We start from the raw sequence: 17,010 nt of genomic DNA on the forward strand, positions 1-17,010 counted from the left end.
TTGAAAATGCGCTCAAGAGCATGAAGAAAGGAAAGGCAGTGGGCGTAGATGAACTAAGTGCAGATATGCTGAAAGCAGCGGGAGTTCCAGGAATCCAATGGCTCTATAGACTGCTCAACAAGATATGGGAGGAAAATACTATTCCTGAGGACTGGAAGATGGGCATCATTGTACCTCTGTTCAAGAAAGGAAGCCGACGAAAATGTACTAATTACCGTGGTATCACACTACTGTCTCATGTCCTGAAAATATTGGAAAAAATAATAGAGACCAGAATCAGAGATATTGTTGAACCAATTTTGGAAGAAGAGCAGTATGGTTTCAGACCAGGAAGGTCAACTACAGACCTTATATTTGCAATTAGGATGCTAATGGAAAAATACTGGGAGAAGAACAAGCCTTTATTCCTAATATTATTGGACATTGAGAAAGCGTACGATAGTGTACCAAGGGAAAAAATTTGGCAATGCATGAAAGAACTTCAAGTGCGAGATAGCCTCATAGACAAAGTGAAAATGTTGTATAGTGGGAACAGAAGCTGTATTCAAGTAGGATGTGGTTTGTCGGACTGGTTTGAAACAAAGAGAGGAGTGCAGCAGGGCAGCTCATTGTCACCACTTCTATTTATTATTGTAATGGATGTAGTAATGAAATCTATTAAAAGGAAAGAACATGGAGATATCAAAGCCTTCACATTTGCAGATGATGTTGCGATCTGGAGTGACTCAGAAGATGAATTGGGAGAGAGAATACAAAGCTGGAATGAGGAGTTTAAGAAATATGGTTTAAACATCAGCAAGACCAAGACAGTGGTGATGAAAGTGTATGGGGAAGGAGCAGAACCAATAGTCATGTTAAATGAAGCTCAACTGGACAGCGTTCCAGTTTTCAAATACTTGGGTAGCGTTATATCAAATGACAACCTAGCAAAACATGAGGTGAACAATCGAATCAATAAGGCAACACAATTCTACCACCAGGTAAGACACCTGCTGTGGGACGAGCAAATACCCATGAAAACAAAAATGACATTGTACAAGTCCTATTATACACCAATTCTTACATACAGTCTCGAAACCACAACACTGACCAATAGAGATAATTCCAAACTTCAGGCAGCTGAAATGAAATTCGTACGCACTATGATCCAGAAAACCAGGAAAGACAAGATTAGGAATGAGAAAATTAGAGAAGAAGTAGGAATAGACAATTCTCTCCTAAATAAGATTCAGATATCAAGACTGAAGTGGTTTGGTCACATGAAGAGGATGCCAGTAAACAGAGCTGCAAGGAAGGAATTTGACAGAAAGGTAGAAGGAAGACGACCCGTGGGAAGGCCACGAAGGAAATGGATAGATTTACTTAAGAGCGATGTAATGCTGAGAGGTCATGATTGGGACAAGTTGGTGGAGGAAGAATGGTACAAGGACAGGATGAGATGGAGGAGGCTCATATACCACACCCGGGAAACTGGAGATGGTTTAGGATGATGATGATGATGTGTTAAAGTAAGCGCGGAAACATTTGTTGTACAACAGCACATTAAACCAGAGAATCATCTGAAAGCTGAAACGAGTGTGACGAACAATAGGTGTTCCCAGGTCTATATTTATATACACTTCCAAGAAATGAAAATGAAAATCCACAGCCTGCTTCCAGTAATTCAACCGGGTCAGGAATGGAATGAATGAAGCCCCCATCTAGTGGCGAGGATAGAAATTGTGCCGGCTGCCGAAGCCTGTCACACTCCTCTGGGGCAATGATTAATGAATGACAGATGAAATGAAATTATATTGGAGAGTGTTGCAGCAATGAAATATGACAGGGAAAACCAGAGTACCCGGAGAAAACTTGTCCCGCCTCCGCTTTGTCCAGCACAAATCTCACATGGCGTGACCGGGATTCGAACCACGGAACCCAGCGGTGAGAGGCCGGTGCGCTGCCGCCTGAGCCACGGAGGCACACTTCCAAGTAAATTAGAGATAATTATTTACATAAAACCAAGACCTGTGCAGTGAATAGAACAGGGATATATTCCTTGTAAAACCATTGTTACACAGTCACCAGAATATTTGTCATTTTTTACTTATTTCATAACATTTTTCGATAAATTCAAAGGCATTTTATTGATCATTTTCACTCATTTTTAGGTCATCAATATCTGCCCTTACTAATCAGGAAGACAAATTTAGAATTGAGATTTCCACTTCTGGTGCGGCATATGGTGCCAACATCCACTCAACCTACACCAAAAGTGAGTACAAGGTGAATTCCTGTGGGCAAAGGCACATTAAACCTTAGCATAGAGCTAACAACTGTATGCCACTTAGTGCCAGGGTTATGGATAGTGGAAGCCTTTACCTTTTACTCCTCTAAGGGCCTTCATGGTCAGTACAGAGATGAGTACTTCTGCTTTACTGTAAACTCCATTGGTGAAATGGATGTTTACTATAATTAGTAATCAATCTGAGTGCATAATGGTCTTTGAACTACTATCAGTCTTATGGCAGAATTTTTGGAGGTTTCTTTAGCATGGCAATACAGTAAGTTTTACACTAAAGCACTCTTAAATGTAAGACTGATGTATGAAATAAAGTTCCCTAAAGAAAAGAAAAAAAAGTATTTGTTGCCCTTAAGGCAAGTCTTCACAAGGCAGCTCTCATGTTATCCTGTCCCCTGCTACCCTCTTCTGCAGCTTCCTTGTATCTTTAAATCGTCTTAGCACATCCATGAACAGGCATTCTTTTATCATCCAGTACTCAAGCCTATTCACTTTTCTCGTTCTGTATTCTTTTTCTTCTTCTTTCCTTGCATCTGTCCCATAACACGGGGTCTGCTTCTCTGCTATGTCTCATCCACAGGGCTTTGTTGTGGACATCTTCAGGGTTGAGGTCCACATCGCGCATGTCATCCCTGTTTTGGCAACAGAATAGTCTTATGACATGACCGTACCACCGGAGCTGGGTCTCTCTTGCCTTCTCCACAATTGAGACTATACCAAACCTTTGATGCACATTATCATTTGTTGTACTGTCATAGAAAGTCAATCTAAGGGACCAATGCAGCATTTTCTTCTGCAACATGTGGACAGCCTGTCTGTTTTCTTGTCAGCTCTCATGTTATCCTGTCCCCTGCTACGCTCTTCTGCAGCTTCCTTGTAACTTTATATCCTCTTAGCACATCCATCAACAAACATTCTCTTATCGTCCAGTACTCAAGCCCATTCACTTTCCTTGTTCTGTATTTCTTTTTTTCTTCTTTCCTTGCATTTGTCCCATAACACAGGGTCTGCTTCAAAGGGGTCTGTGCATCAAAGGTTTGGTATAGCCCCAATTGTGGAGAATGCATTCTATCCCGTAGAGGGCTACTGGGCGAACCACTGTTTTATACATCTTTGACTTCAGATGTTCAGGCACTTTTTGTCACAGAGAACACCGGTAACTTGTCTCCACTTTAGCCATGCTCCATTGACTCATCCAGGTGTCCAGGGTGGAATCATTTGAGGGTGTTATTAGAGATCCAAGGTATTAGAACTTTGAGGTTTTCTTCAAATCCTGGTCACTGATGCTGATGGTACCACTGATTTGAGGGCTGCTTTCCAGATACTTTGTCTTTAGAAGATTGAGACACATGCCATTCTGTTGGTCTGTCTTTCCAAGTTTGCATCTGATTTTGGAGTACCAGACAGGTGTCCTGAATGAGTATCTCATATCATCTGCATACAGAAGCATCCAGGGATGAGGGGTCTGTATACTGGCTATTACTGTGTGAATGTAAAGGATGAACAGTAGTAGAGAGAGGACTAAGGACACAATGATTTTTAAAAATTTGAAGGAAGAACAAGAGGTAGACACAGACTAAGGTGGTTGGGCTCTATCAAAGATAACATAATAAGAAAGAACTTGGACTGGAACACAGATGGTTGGATAGAGGAAGAAAGAAAGAAAGAAAGAAAGAAAGAAAGAAAGAAAAGAAAAGAAAAGAAAAGAAAAGAAAGAAAGAAAGAAAGAAAGAAAGAAAGAAAGAAAGAAAGAAAGAAAGAAAGAAAGATGCCATTAACATCCTGACCCAGCTGGAGCTGGAAAAGGGATGATGATGATGATGATGATGATGATGATGATGATGATGAATCAGTGCCCTCAGTGTAAGCACAAAGACATGGGGTTGAATGCTGAGCAAGTCTAGTATATTAGTAACATATCTGGAAGTACATAGCTGATGAGAATTTGCCTTGAACATCACTTTCCACACTATATGATCGTTTCTGGGATATGATAAAAACAGTGACTAAGACAAAGCCTAAAAGCATGTGATAGAAAAAGACAATAAAACCGTTAGGGAAGTCCACTCATTGTGATGTTCAAGGTAGCTGTATCTAACCTAATTATCAATTCACAGCACTAGCCAAGATAAATATTGACACTTCTTATCTCCAAGCATGAAAGACAACCTGGTAAACAGATTCCTCAAACTTGACCTTGGTTTCAATGGCATCAACACCATTTCCAGGTCTGACTGAGTACATAATGATGACTTCACCTTGGAAAACATTCTACACACAACAGTCAACACTAAACTCAGAAATCAATACAAAGAGGCTAATAAAAAGTTTATCTAACACACTTAGGCCTAACTAAACTGATGCACCCACAATAAATACAGTTTCAATTTCCAGAAGGTATTAGATAGCAAATTAAACATATTTGCAAACAATGAACACTAAGAAGAAAAAAAGGATATCTGGAAAACTTCAAATACTTACCAGTCATTAAAATGCATGCACATGTACAAACTTATCTTGCATAGTCATGTGTAAGCTGAAAGAACAATGCATCCAAAAACAAACTAAGCCAAAGTTCCAATATGGTCCCTATCCTAAGTCTAAATAGTGTACCTAACTATAAACCAATCTTCATAGCTGAAGTGAATTCACTCACAGGGAATAGGCAACATAACTCGTCTAGTATATTTCCACATTAAGTAATGGGAACAAACAAATCACAAATCAAGACAAAGACAGATGGAAACATAAACCAAATAAAAGAAGAAAATGAAACTAGCCTTGAAACACAACATAACGTGAAAATTATGTCTAGTTGTCTCTTACAAATGATGATTATGATAATTATGATGATCATATGGCATCAGCTACGCTGTGCTGATGTTTCAAACTGATGCCACTGTGCAACAATACTTACATTTGATACAGTAATTAGATATACCAATTAGATAGTGCAATGACATGGTAAAATTCTTTTCCATCCCATAAAAATCCAACTACCTCTGCCAGGTTTGAACATGAGACATTGGGAATTCAGACACCAACACAACCACTGATCAAAATAGGCACCTTATCAATCCAACAAATAATAGTATATACAAGATGATTTACAATGGAGTGAGACAAGATACCTGCTTTCACAACTAAATCTAAAAATCTGCAGAACAGTCGGGCTGATAATTTGATCATAACAACATCAATAGATCTTGCACTATCTAATTGGATCTCTAATTACTGTATCAATGCAGTCACTGACCTAACCACTATTCCTTCGGTTTTTTTCCCTAGTAGTTTCACGTCACAATAACACATCGAAGGTTATCAGGACACAAGGATGGGAGAGGGCTAGGATTGGGACGGTAGCGACTGCGGCCTTAATTAAGGTACAGCCACGGCAATTTCCTGTGTGAAAATGGAGAATATGAAAAGCCATCTTCAGGGCAGCATCTCCAGACTGAAAGCTCACAGCTACACGACTCAAATGGTGCAGCCAACTTGCTCACAGTGTTCTTATTTCAACAACCCTCCTACATCTATCTTTTCCTTACACAACATCCATGATATGCTCGAATAATTTAATCTTTACCCATTAATTTTTTTTGCTACTTTTTTTAACGTCGCACTAACACATCAAAGGAATTTGGCTATGGAGGGATGGGGAAGGGGTAGGGTTGGAAAGGTACCGGCCATGGCCTTACGTTAAAATCCCAGCATTTGCCTGGTGTGAAAACGGGAAACAACGGAAAACCACCCTCATTACCCACTTTTATCATCAGTCTGCAACAGAATGAAGGTCATTTCTCAATTCACATAGGCCTCTGAAATTGCATGTAAGTTGTTTTATCATTTCATTTCAAAGATGAATTTGATGTATGTAACAGAAATGTTTGGAAGGCCACTACAAGAACAAAATTACAAGGTTCCCAACCTTGACATTTGGCTTGAGAAACAAGACCGTATGAAGTTTAAGGCTTAAGAAAGATATTTTCATTCTGTCACAATCACCTTCTACAAGGTTAATAAACAAGATATGGGAGTATTCCTAAATCAATCAGAGTGAACACCCAGATACAGAGATAATGAAGGTGTAATCGTAACCTAACATCATACTTTCTCCCCTTCTTGATATGGAATGTTTTGCAAGAAGAATGACACAGACTTATCAACAAAGATTTTACCATATACCCATTTATGTTTTATCTATACTAACATCATAGGGAGACAGAAAGGTTCCTTCTTACAAACTGCTTTACGTCGCACTGACACAGACAGGTCTTATGGAAACTAATTATTATTAGATTCCAATAAATGGTTAATTCTTCTCACAACATAGTTGTTACAATTCCGCTCTGTACGCTCAAAAATGAATAACTGTTCTCCAGCTACAAATTATATTTTTCCTTGGTTGTAATAATTTTTATTTGGAATTACAAATGAATGAAAGTAAAAAATTCTAGAGATCACCTCAACAAACAAACTAAAATGACTGTACAACATTCTGGAAATGAAGTTTGTCCTATACTCCCTTTAAGATTCATACAGCAGAGTTTACAATTTTCTATATTACGAGACCACTCTGAAGTTAACTAATCGATAAAAATCAATACTAATTAAAATTTGAAGGTAGACTCTTCTCTTACCTTCTCAAGATGTTCAGGATACTTCTCCAGCAAACATTCAAATGCCTTTAACCTGTGTACAAGGCCCTTAGTATAGTCCAGACGATCCACACCAAGAACTATTTTTTGGTTCGTTGTCAGCATAACCTACAAAAGGGGAGCAAAAACTAATAACATAAATAAATAGTTTACAATACTACAAGAAAGGATCATGGAGTAACACATAACGCTTTGTTAGTGAAATATTTAATGAATAAGAAAACCAAAACATTATCAAATAAACTACATGTACCTATTTTCAACATATGAATCAAGTCTCTGGAGACATCGCTCCCAATGACATCAAGTGGAATATGCCTCATTCATCTTGGAATATAGCCACCTTCACATGACCGATATCACTTCTTCATTTGAACAGAAGTGTTGGAATTCCTTCAGTGGTTTCTTTAATGACAATGCTCGCCCCCATGATGCGACTACAGTTCATGCAAATACTGTACCGAGAAGTATGGCTGGAAGATAATTATCCACCATACAGTCCAGATCTTGCATTGTCTGACTTTCACCCCTTCAGAACACTGAAGAAATTCCTAGTCAACATGTCAGTTCAGAGAAAGAAGTGGAATCGGTCATGCACAGGGAACAGAGTTCCATGAATGAAGCATATTCAAATTGTTCTCACGATGGGAGAGATGTCTCAAGAGACTTGGATCATATGTTGAAAACTAGGTAAAACCTGTAGTCTTTTGTGCATAATTTACTGTTTTTCTACTCATTAAATATTTACTTAAAAAAATTTTCTATGTTACATTTCAATCTGCCCTGGTATAATGACATGTGATCGATTAAAAGATACAAAACAAGTAACAGGGTAAAAAGTGTCATATCAGCTACTTTATGACTAATGAAATTCAAATCCTTGTTCTTACATGGTCATCCTCTACTAAGCAGAGATATTTTCTCCCCCATAAGGAAGTGGTAGGATAAGTTTACAATATCCTCCGGCTGTCAGAAACTACCAGAGTTGTATAACCCATGTAAAAACTATAGGGCCTAATGGCAGACAAGTAGAGAAACAAGTAGTGGAATCTTGAGTTGAGTTAGTGATTCACATTCTAGTCAGTTTTGATTTTCTGGACAGGGATTACTATCTCACCGTTGGATAGCTTCTCAATTGTTCTCATGTAGACTGAATGGACCTCACAAACCAGCTCTCAGATCCAGATAAAAACACCTGACCTGGCCGTGAATCAAACCCGGGTCTACCAGGTGAGAAGTACGTTCATTAACCCTGGACCGCAGGGCTGCAGTGTGACGTTAACCATTAGCAAAAAATTCTATACCTTCACGCACTACGATCTTCATAGACAGGTTCTATGCTCATCAACCTCTGTTCTTTCAGATCTTCCCAACATGTCTGATTCACCTTAGCAGAAGGTGCAGGCATCCAAACTCACAAAGATGTCGAGGTTATTCTCATCCTTTTGTGTTTACAAGACTGTCCCTATGTTTTCCTTTTTTGTTGCCTCCTCTGTCCACTCTAGTCAACCACAGCATATTAAAGAGAGCAAAGCATGAATAGGGCACAACAGTACAAGTAGGGCACAAAGTAATTAAGATAGAGCTGATTTAATCAACAACAGATATGGTATTACTTAAAGTAAGTTCTATCAGTTTAATTAATTCAGGAAGGAATCCAAAATTCCATAACATTTTTAACATTGAAGGTCTTTCTTAAAGTCAAAAAATGTTCTCACTATAGGCTTGTTTTATTTTCTGTATTAAGCCATTATTAATTTTACAGTGATTATCCATTCAGCACAACTTCTCCAGGGTCTAAAGCCTCCTCGGTATTCTAACTTTTTCTAGTTGATCTTTAATCCTTCCATATAATATCTTGGAAAAACTCTTGTACGTGCAGTCCAAGATAGACAATCCTCTATAATTATGCAGTTTACTCTTCTCCTTTTTTATGACAAGGGTGCATTAAGGTTGTTGTCCAATGTTCTGGAAACTGTTCAGTGATCCAATTTTTTGTTAAAGCCGAACTGTATTACTTGAATATTTCCACATCTCTACCCATACAAAAACCTGGTCTTCTCGGCATGCCTTATAATTTTTTTAATTCTTTTAGTGTTTTTTTCTAATTCTTGAAATACTGGAGGGTCTGTGTTATTAAATTTGGTTTTTATTGGAGTATTTGTATTAATATGTAATAGTTTCTTAGGTTCTTCACAGTTCATGCCTTTGCCATAATCTCAGCATTTTGACTACTGCTACGTGCCATTTTTCCATTTTCATCTTTCAACAAAAATGTAGGAGGAGCATATTTCTGTAGTTCGCTTCCAAAAATTTTATAATAGTCTCTAGAATTGGAGTTATAATTAACTTCAATGAATTTTGTTAAATCCTTATGAAGTTCTTCATTAATTTTTGTAATTTTTGCAAGACTTTCTTCCTTTTTTTTTTTTTTTTTTTTTAGGTTGATAACATTTTCTTCCGATTTATGGGCTTGGAACTTTAAACCATGCCTGATGTCTTTCTTTATGAATTTCATCACATACGGTCGTCCACCAAGCATGTTCTTTACGAGGGTTCAATGAAGCTACATTTCCAGCTTGTTTTTTGAGAACTGGGATCAATTCTTCAAGGTCAACTGTCAGTTTTATTGTTTACATAACTACCTTATATTTGTCATTTTTTATTAACTGGTGTGGGTCATAATTTCTATATTTTATTAGTTTTGATATTCTTCTTCTTTAGTTGTGTGAATTTACGTTTAATTTTGACAATGTAGTGATCAGAACCAATATCTATTCCTCGTAAAACTTTTACATTATAAATTTCCTTACGGAAAAATTTATCCATCTGCCATTCCCCTTGCCTCCAATCAGGATGTTTCCAAGTTTTAAGCTTGTTTTCTTTCCTTTTGAAATATGTTGATTTAGATATAAGGTAATGTTCTCTGCAAAGTTCAACAAGTCCCCCGCCATTCTTGTTTGTAAATTTATGTAGAGCCCATTTTCAAATTATATCTCTATACTTTTTTCCCCTTCCTGATTGGGCATTAAAGTCCCCTCATAAAATTTTAACATTACTTTTACTTACTTTGTTTATTATGTGTTCAAGGAGATCCCAAAATGTATCCACTTCTTTCTTTGTTTGTGTTAGAAAATTTTTTCATTAGTAGGGGCATGGGCATTTATTATTGTATAAATTTTGTTTGTTGTTTTAAAAGTGAGAGTTATAATTCTTGGTGATATTGCTTGAAAATCAATTATAGAATCTATTGTTTTTAAATTCACTATAAATCCTGTTCCAAATTGGGGACATTGATTCTTAACTCCTCGGTGAGATATCCCATTATAAATTCTATAACCTTGTGATTCGAAAGGTTCTTCAGTTGTGTTTTTAATAATAATATTTATGAACAAAATGAAGACTTGGCTATGGGTTCACCAGCATCTGGTATACTGGCAAACATTTATATGGATTTCTTAGACTAGTAAAATAATATCATACCAGGACTGAAAATGTGGTTAAGATTATGTTGACGATGTATTAATTATTATCAACAAGCAAGAATTAAAACCTGATAGAATCGAATCTGAGAAGAATAAAACTCTAAATTACTTGAACATTACAATAACTAGAAATGTTAACTGATTCAAATACAAAATATTTAGAAAACCATTATTAGAAAGGATTCTAATCACCCTTGTCAATATAAAAAGCAACTTCCAATAGTTTAATTAATAGAGCACTTAATACCCTTTAAAAAAATATAACTTTGATAAAGAAATTAAATAATGAATGAAATTGCAAAAAGTCATGGATATTCTACACAATATGTCAACAGAATAACGAATAAAGTTATGAACAGATCTAAAATAAGTCTACTTAAAGATCAGAAAGAAAATTTTTGTTGTGCTCTCATAAAAGTAAACCCTCACATGAATTGTCTAAGATTTTTAAAAGACATACCATTGAAACAGCTTATAGAATTAATAATAATAATAATAATAATAATAATAATAATAATAATAATAAATTCTTAGTTAATTCAAAAAAAACTGATAGAGCCAAACTATCATAGATCAGGTGTTTATAGCTTAACCTGCCAAGAGTGTCAAGAACAGTACATCGGACAATAAGGAAAAAGTTTAGAAATTTGATATAAAGAGCATATGGATGCAGTGAAGCACAAAAGATATTCAGCTATGTGCGAACATATGCATAACCACCACAGTTTTATGAATATAGAAAATGACATGAAATTAGTATACAAAGTTCAGAAAGGGAATTGCATGACTATCTTGGAAAAACTTATTTGTGTAAGAGTGACTTAAATTTTAATTAAATTTCAGCAGAAAACTCGTTATTTAAATTGGCAAATTCATATGTTAAAAAAAAAGGAAAATAATAATGGATCTATGACCTTCATCCACATGAAGGTTCAGAACACTCTTCCAATAATAGTAAAGAAGTCACAACCCTATTACATTGGTTACCACAGCTGATTTGCATTCACAGTCTCAGAAGAACAAGTGTTTAGTGTTATTCGAGTGGACCATTTTTATCTCTAAAGATGAAAAAGTAGACATTATGTAATAGCTATATTTCAATTGTTTATGTAATGTTATGTTAATAATTGAACATCTATTTACTTTAATTTTAATCAAGTCATTGGAACTGTGAAATACTTTTGCTGAAGAAGAGAATGATGTGTTCTCGAAAAATGAACGATTAATTAACATGCATTAAATAGCTTTTGGATTAGTAGTGACAAGGCAGATTTTTTATCTCCTGTTTTTTCAGTGCAGTAAGTTTATCAAAGAGACTAAACTCAACTTTACATTAGTCATGCCAACACCGATCTTCGACAGTGAAACATGGAAAATGATGGCACAGGCAGCACAGAAGCTCAACATATTCCACCTATGTCGTTTACACAAAATTTTAGGCATCACTTGATGGGACCGATCACCAATGAGAAAATTTTGCACCAGAGTGGCTGCAGGAAATTAAAAGATATTATGGTGGAATGACAAATGCATCTAGCCAGCCATATTTTTCGCCTACCAGAAAGCCAAAACTCTAAGAACAGTAAGTGATAAGAGCAAACAGGAGGCAGGCAGACGTCACAAAACACGGCGCCAAGTGTTCACAGAAAACCTATGAATGGTTAACATCACGTGGGACGATATCGAGAATGCTGCTTCGAACTGGACTCTTGTTCCCCTATGTGTTTCGCGCAGCAGGAGTTAATTTACATTTAAAAGAGTAATATAATAATGTTTACAGGAATATTTACCTCGATTCAGTAAAAGGATGGAAACTGTTTCAGAAAATAGAATTGTATTTCTTTGCCAAGATAAAATATCAAACTATGATAAACACCAATACAGTGAATTAAAATTAACCTCACGTGAAAAGTAGCACTGTCTCGGGCTCCATTACATGATCAAACACTTGAACAGAGAAAGGGTTTGACATTCACGGCAGCCAACGAGTGAAGGCCCTTCAGCCATTAAAGCAACATTATGAAAGGGCTGGAGTCTCAAAATATATTTCAAGCTCAGTAATCACTGCCTAGGAGAAATGATCAACTGATTAGGTCAGGAAGCAATGTAAAAAATTGGGAGTACCTTGCCTAAATTGAGAGAGTTGGCAGGTAGGGGTATTGTATTGTTATTTTCTTCATTTTCTGCTCAATAATAGGGAAAAACCTGCAAATAACGTGCCTGAGAATGCGTGTTAGAGTAACTAATTACTCTAACAGTGAGTAAAGTAAATGTAAATTCAACATCCCAGCTTAGTGCAGCTCTTTTAATGGAGGCGAGCTGCATGTACCTTTCTAATCACATAACAGCTCCTGCTAATCTTAAATTTTTGACAGTACTGGGAATCAAACTCAGGTCTCCAAGTACAGCAGCTCACAGCGCTAACCATTACATTAAAGAGGTAGACACAATGAGTAATTATTTATTTTTACAAAAATGAAAGAACACAAATGCACAAGTGTAACTTACCCTAGGAGCCGATTCAGCCAACTGAACAAATCTGTCAAAAGGTATGCCAATTGGAAGAGGTCGCACGCGAACAGTGCGTCCACCATGCTCAACCAGCATTCCTTTTCGATCTACTCTGCATCCCAATCTCCTCTGGCAGCAATCCACAAAATTGAGGCAGTAGTCTTCAATATGAAAACCCACCATGTCATTACCTGCCAGCAAAAAATATAAGTTAGATCCAAATATAAATAGACAGGCTACATGTCTGATTAGTCATTACCGCTAACAAATGAGCATTCAGACATCTTGATATTTATAGTGCAGGTGCGGCTTACGAAGCAAGGAAGCTAGCACGCACACTCGCGTTAAAGCACTATTATAAAAAATTAACTGACCTTTTCAATACAATTCAATACAGGGCCAGTTGTGTTTCAGACCCTTGCTCAACATGTATGCATGTCTCAATATCATTCAATGTCATTTTAGAGAGATTAATAACAGGGGAGTGAAAATGAGCAAGTCTGTCAGAGGGAGTGTGTGTAGTGGATTTAGAGTATATCAATATACAATCTATATTAGATCAGTCTTGGGACTAGTTTCAGCCACTTAGTGGCCATCGTCAGCCAAATAAAAATTAAACAGATCATGTGATAAATTAAAACATATGTTTACCAGACAAAGAGAATGTTGCAGGAATAATTATAACACTAAATTACATACTGTAACAACAAAATTCTGTCACCTTAGACTTTTCACAGCTATGAATTTTTTTTATTTATTTTTTTTATTTTTATTTTTTTTTTTTTTTTTTTTTAAATACAGAATTTTGAAACAATGCATATGCTCTATCTACTCTGAAAGAGGGCGACTCTGCATGATTTATTTGGAAGCATTTTATAAAAAGCTACAGTGGCGTGGACATGTTATGAGGATGGAGGAAGGAAGGATACCAAAACAAGTGCTGGAGGCTAAAATAAGAGAAAAAGGACAAGAGGGAGGCCCAGAACAAGACTGACAGACTCTTGTCAAGAACATTATAAGAAAAAGAAGACTGGAATGGAATACAATTACTGAAGAGGAGTGGTGGAAAGAGAGGCAACAGTGGAGATGTACCTACCATGAACATCCCAACCCGACAGGAAATGGACATGGGGAAATGAAAATGATGATGAAAGAACTTGTTTCATTAACCAACACAGAAGTAACATCCAAAAATTCTCAATCTCTCATAACAATTTACAGCACATGAATAATGGCAACACTATTACTATACTAAAATAATTCAAAGACATGACTGTATCACTCCCACTAAGGTTTCAAATTGCATCACTCTGTTCATAGCATGTAGTTCCATTCACTGCCATTGGTAATCACTCATCAGATGACTAATAAGCCCGTTAAAAGTGTGAATAAAATCCCAGAATAGAATAGAAAAAATTAGCAACAGGATGTAACAAGGAAGAAAACGTAATTCAATTCAAATGTTGCTGCAATGATATTTTGTGACTGCGCAGTACAATATGCAGCGTCTGTTCTCCAGGTTAGGAGTAGATGCAAAAGGAGTCAGTACTCTTTTCTTTTTTACCTCTTTTTTATTTGTTTAACGTTGCACCGACACAGACAGGTTTTATGACGACGATGAGACAGGACAGGCTTAGGAGTGGGAAGGAAGCGTCTGTGGCCTTAATTAAGGTACAGCCCCAAGCATTTGCCTGGTGTGAAAATGGTGGGAAACCACAGAAAACCATCTTCAGGGCTGCCGGCAAGGGACCCGAACCCACTGTCTCCTGGATGCAAGCTCACAGCTGCGTGCCAATAACCGCATGGCCAACTCGCCTGATTAGTGTGATCTCTACGTTAGGGGTAGCCTCACTGAAATCTGGCAGTTGATTTATCTGTTAGGTTCTTCAGTCTGTCAAAACTAACATATGAATGAATAAATGTATAAACTACCTGGGAAAAGAAAACATACTGGTATGAAGACATCGGGAAATAATGATGAAGGCCCAATTTTTCTGAATTTTAAGTTAAGAATCTGGTTGATAGAGCAAATAGTGTAGTTTCTTAATGTGTATTAATCTGGGTTGAAACTGCTCAGGGTCCAGAGATATTCACAAATAAAAATATCTGGAAAAACAGAAGAATTATGAGAATCCTTGTGTTAGATGGAAAAAGTTATGATCGTCCACTCTAACTTTTTTTAAGAAAATAAATGTTAGTGCTTAGGAGTTGGTATGTCTGATCATTGTAAGTATCTAGGTGTTAATATAAGGAAAGATATTCATTGGGGTAATCACATAAATGGGATTGTAAATAAAGGGTACAGATCTCTGCACATGGTTATGCGGGTGTTTAGGGGTTGTAGTAAGGATGTAAAGGAGAGGGCATATAAGTCTCTCCAAGACCCCAAATAGAGTATGGTTCCAGTGTATGGGACCCTCACCAGGATTACCTGATTCAAGAACTGGAAAAAATCCAAAGAAAAGCAGCTCGATTTGTTCTGGGTGATTTCCGACAAAAGAGTAGCATGTCTCAAATATTATTACAATATTTTTTTAAGTCCACCTGTACAATACAATACAATATAAACCACTATTTCATATGGTTAAAATTTTATACATAATACATAAAAGTCAATGGTACATGTTTCACCCTCCTTTACGGGCATCATCAGCCTATATCAATCTTAAAAATAATACATATGGAGTTTTTCTAATCTTATAAATTATGAATAATGATTTCGTAAAACATTATACAATAACATCTAAAACTAAAATGGATCGTTTTTGTTATATATCATTAAGACTGTGACAGCCTTGAGTGTAAACACACAAGTAGAAAAGAAAATGGAACTTTTTGTGGAGGCGTTGCTAATGATAACGTATGTCAAAGCTAACGGGTGTCTAATTATGTTGGTAGTCAATTGGATCCAAAAGACAACAAATGTTTCAACGGGGTTATAACACCAACTTGACCATCTTTTGCAATACACAGGGCAACAAATAACATTATGCACGAAATGATTTGGGATATTAAAACACATTATGCATGAGATTATGCTAACATAATTTGTAAGTAACGGAATGAAACAAACATGTGCAACGCAACTCATATACAGTAGCGTACTGTATTATGTGTTCCCATCTTCCTATATATGGCCTAACATAATTTGTAGCTCTATTCAGATAGGGTGAGTAGTTATTTACCATTGCAAATCATGTCTACATCATGAATGAAACAATACACAGGAGGGCTCAATTACATCCTTCCCTTTCTCCATGAATGAAAATTTGTACTATTCATAGTGCAAGGACGACTGATTGCCTAACTGTGTATTAGCCATGATCGTTCAGGCAACAAGTCTATAGAGTCTGACACCATGATCACAATGATAGCTGGCAGGGTAAGAGAGGTGGTGGTATAAAATTTCTAAAATGCCTAATTACTAGATTACGTGCCAAAAGCCTGGATTTAATTCCAAACCTCTCCACAGTGTTCACGTAGAGTGAGGGTTTAAGACACTGTTGATGGTGATTTGTTGGTCAGCTGAGGATTTTATCCATGAGCAGACCCCTTGGTGCTATTCGACCGGCACCAGGTTGCACCTTCGCTTTTCCTACTACCATATAGCACAGCCTTCATTTTGTCTTATTAGCTCCTCTGATGAGGTTGACGTCAGGAAGGACGTGCAGACGTACAAACTCGCTACGAAGATTCATCTCACTTCATACCCAACCCTGTAGAAAAAGGGAACAAGGACTGGACAAAGCAACGGGTAATAGAAAAGAACAAGCACGTGGCAATTCACTTCACAAACAGAAAGATAGGAAATATGAACACACAATGATGTCAGTGTGAGAAGAGGAAGCAACAGAAAGAGGAGATAAGGACAGGATACACATAATTACAAGGATATCTCCATATATTGCCACCCTGAGCATATGACTTGATTTGTGACATGTCTGTTCATTTCCATTATCTGTATTGACCCATTGGGATCCTTATCTCTTTCCGTGTTCCTAGACTTTTAAACTACTTGTATTTATTTTTATCTAATTTTCTCTCTTCCACTTTTCATGTTTTTACCTGGCTTTGT

The 17,010-nt window shown here is 36.8% G+C and overlaps 1 protein-coding gene across 1 annotated transcript in view; it reads right to left on the minus strand.

Annotated features, from left to right (window-relative positions):
- The window catches only part of Tps1 (Trehalose-6-phosphate synthase 1), a 223,393-nt gene that overhangs the window by 177,901 nt on the left and 28,482 nt on the right, over positions 1–17,010 (minus strand). The window contains exons 7-8 of the mRNA XM_067153704.2: positions 12,933–13,126; positions 6,922–7,047 (exon numbers count right to left, since the gene is read on the minus strand). Of these exons, the coding sequence (XP_067009805.1) occupies positions 6,922–7,047; positions 12,933–13,126 (320 nt within the window). The remainder of the gene's footprint in view (positions 1–6,921; positions 7,048–12,932; positions 13,127–17,010) is intronic.

Source organism: Anabrus simplex, chromosome 9 (assembly GCF_040414725.1).
Source record: "Anabrus simplex isolate iqAnaSimp1 chromosome 9, ASM4041472v1, whole genome shotgun sequence".
Taxonomy (NCBI): Eukaryota; Metazoa; Arthropoda; class Insecta; order Orthoptera; family Tettigoniidae; genus Anabrus; species Anabrus simplex.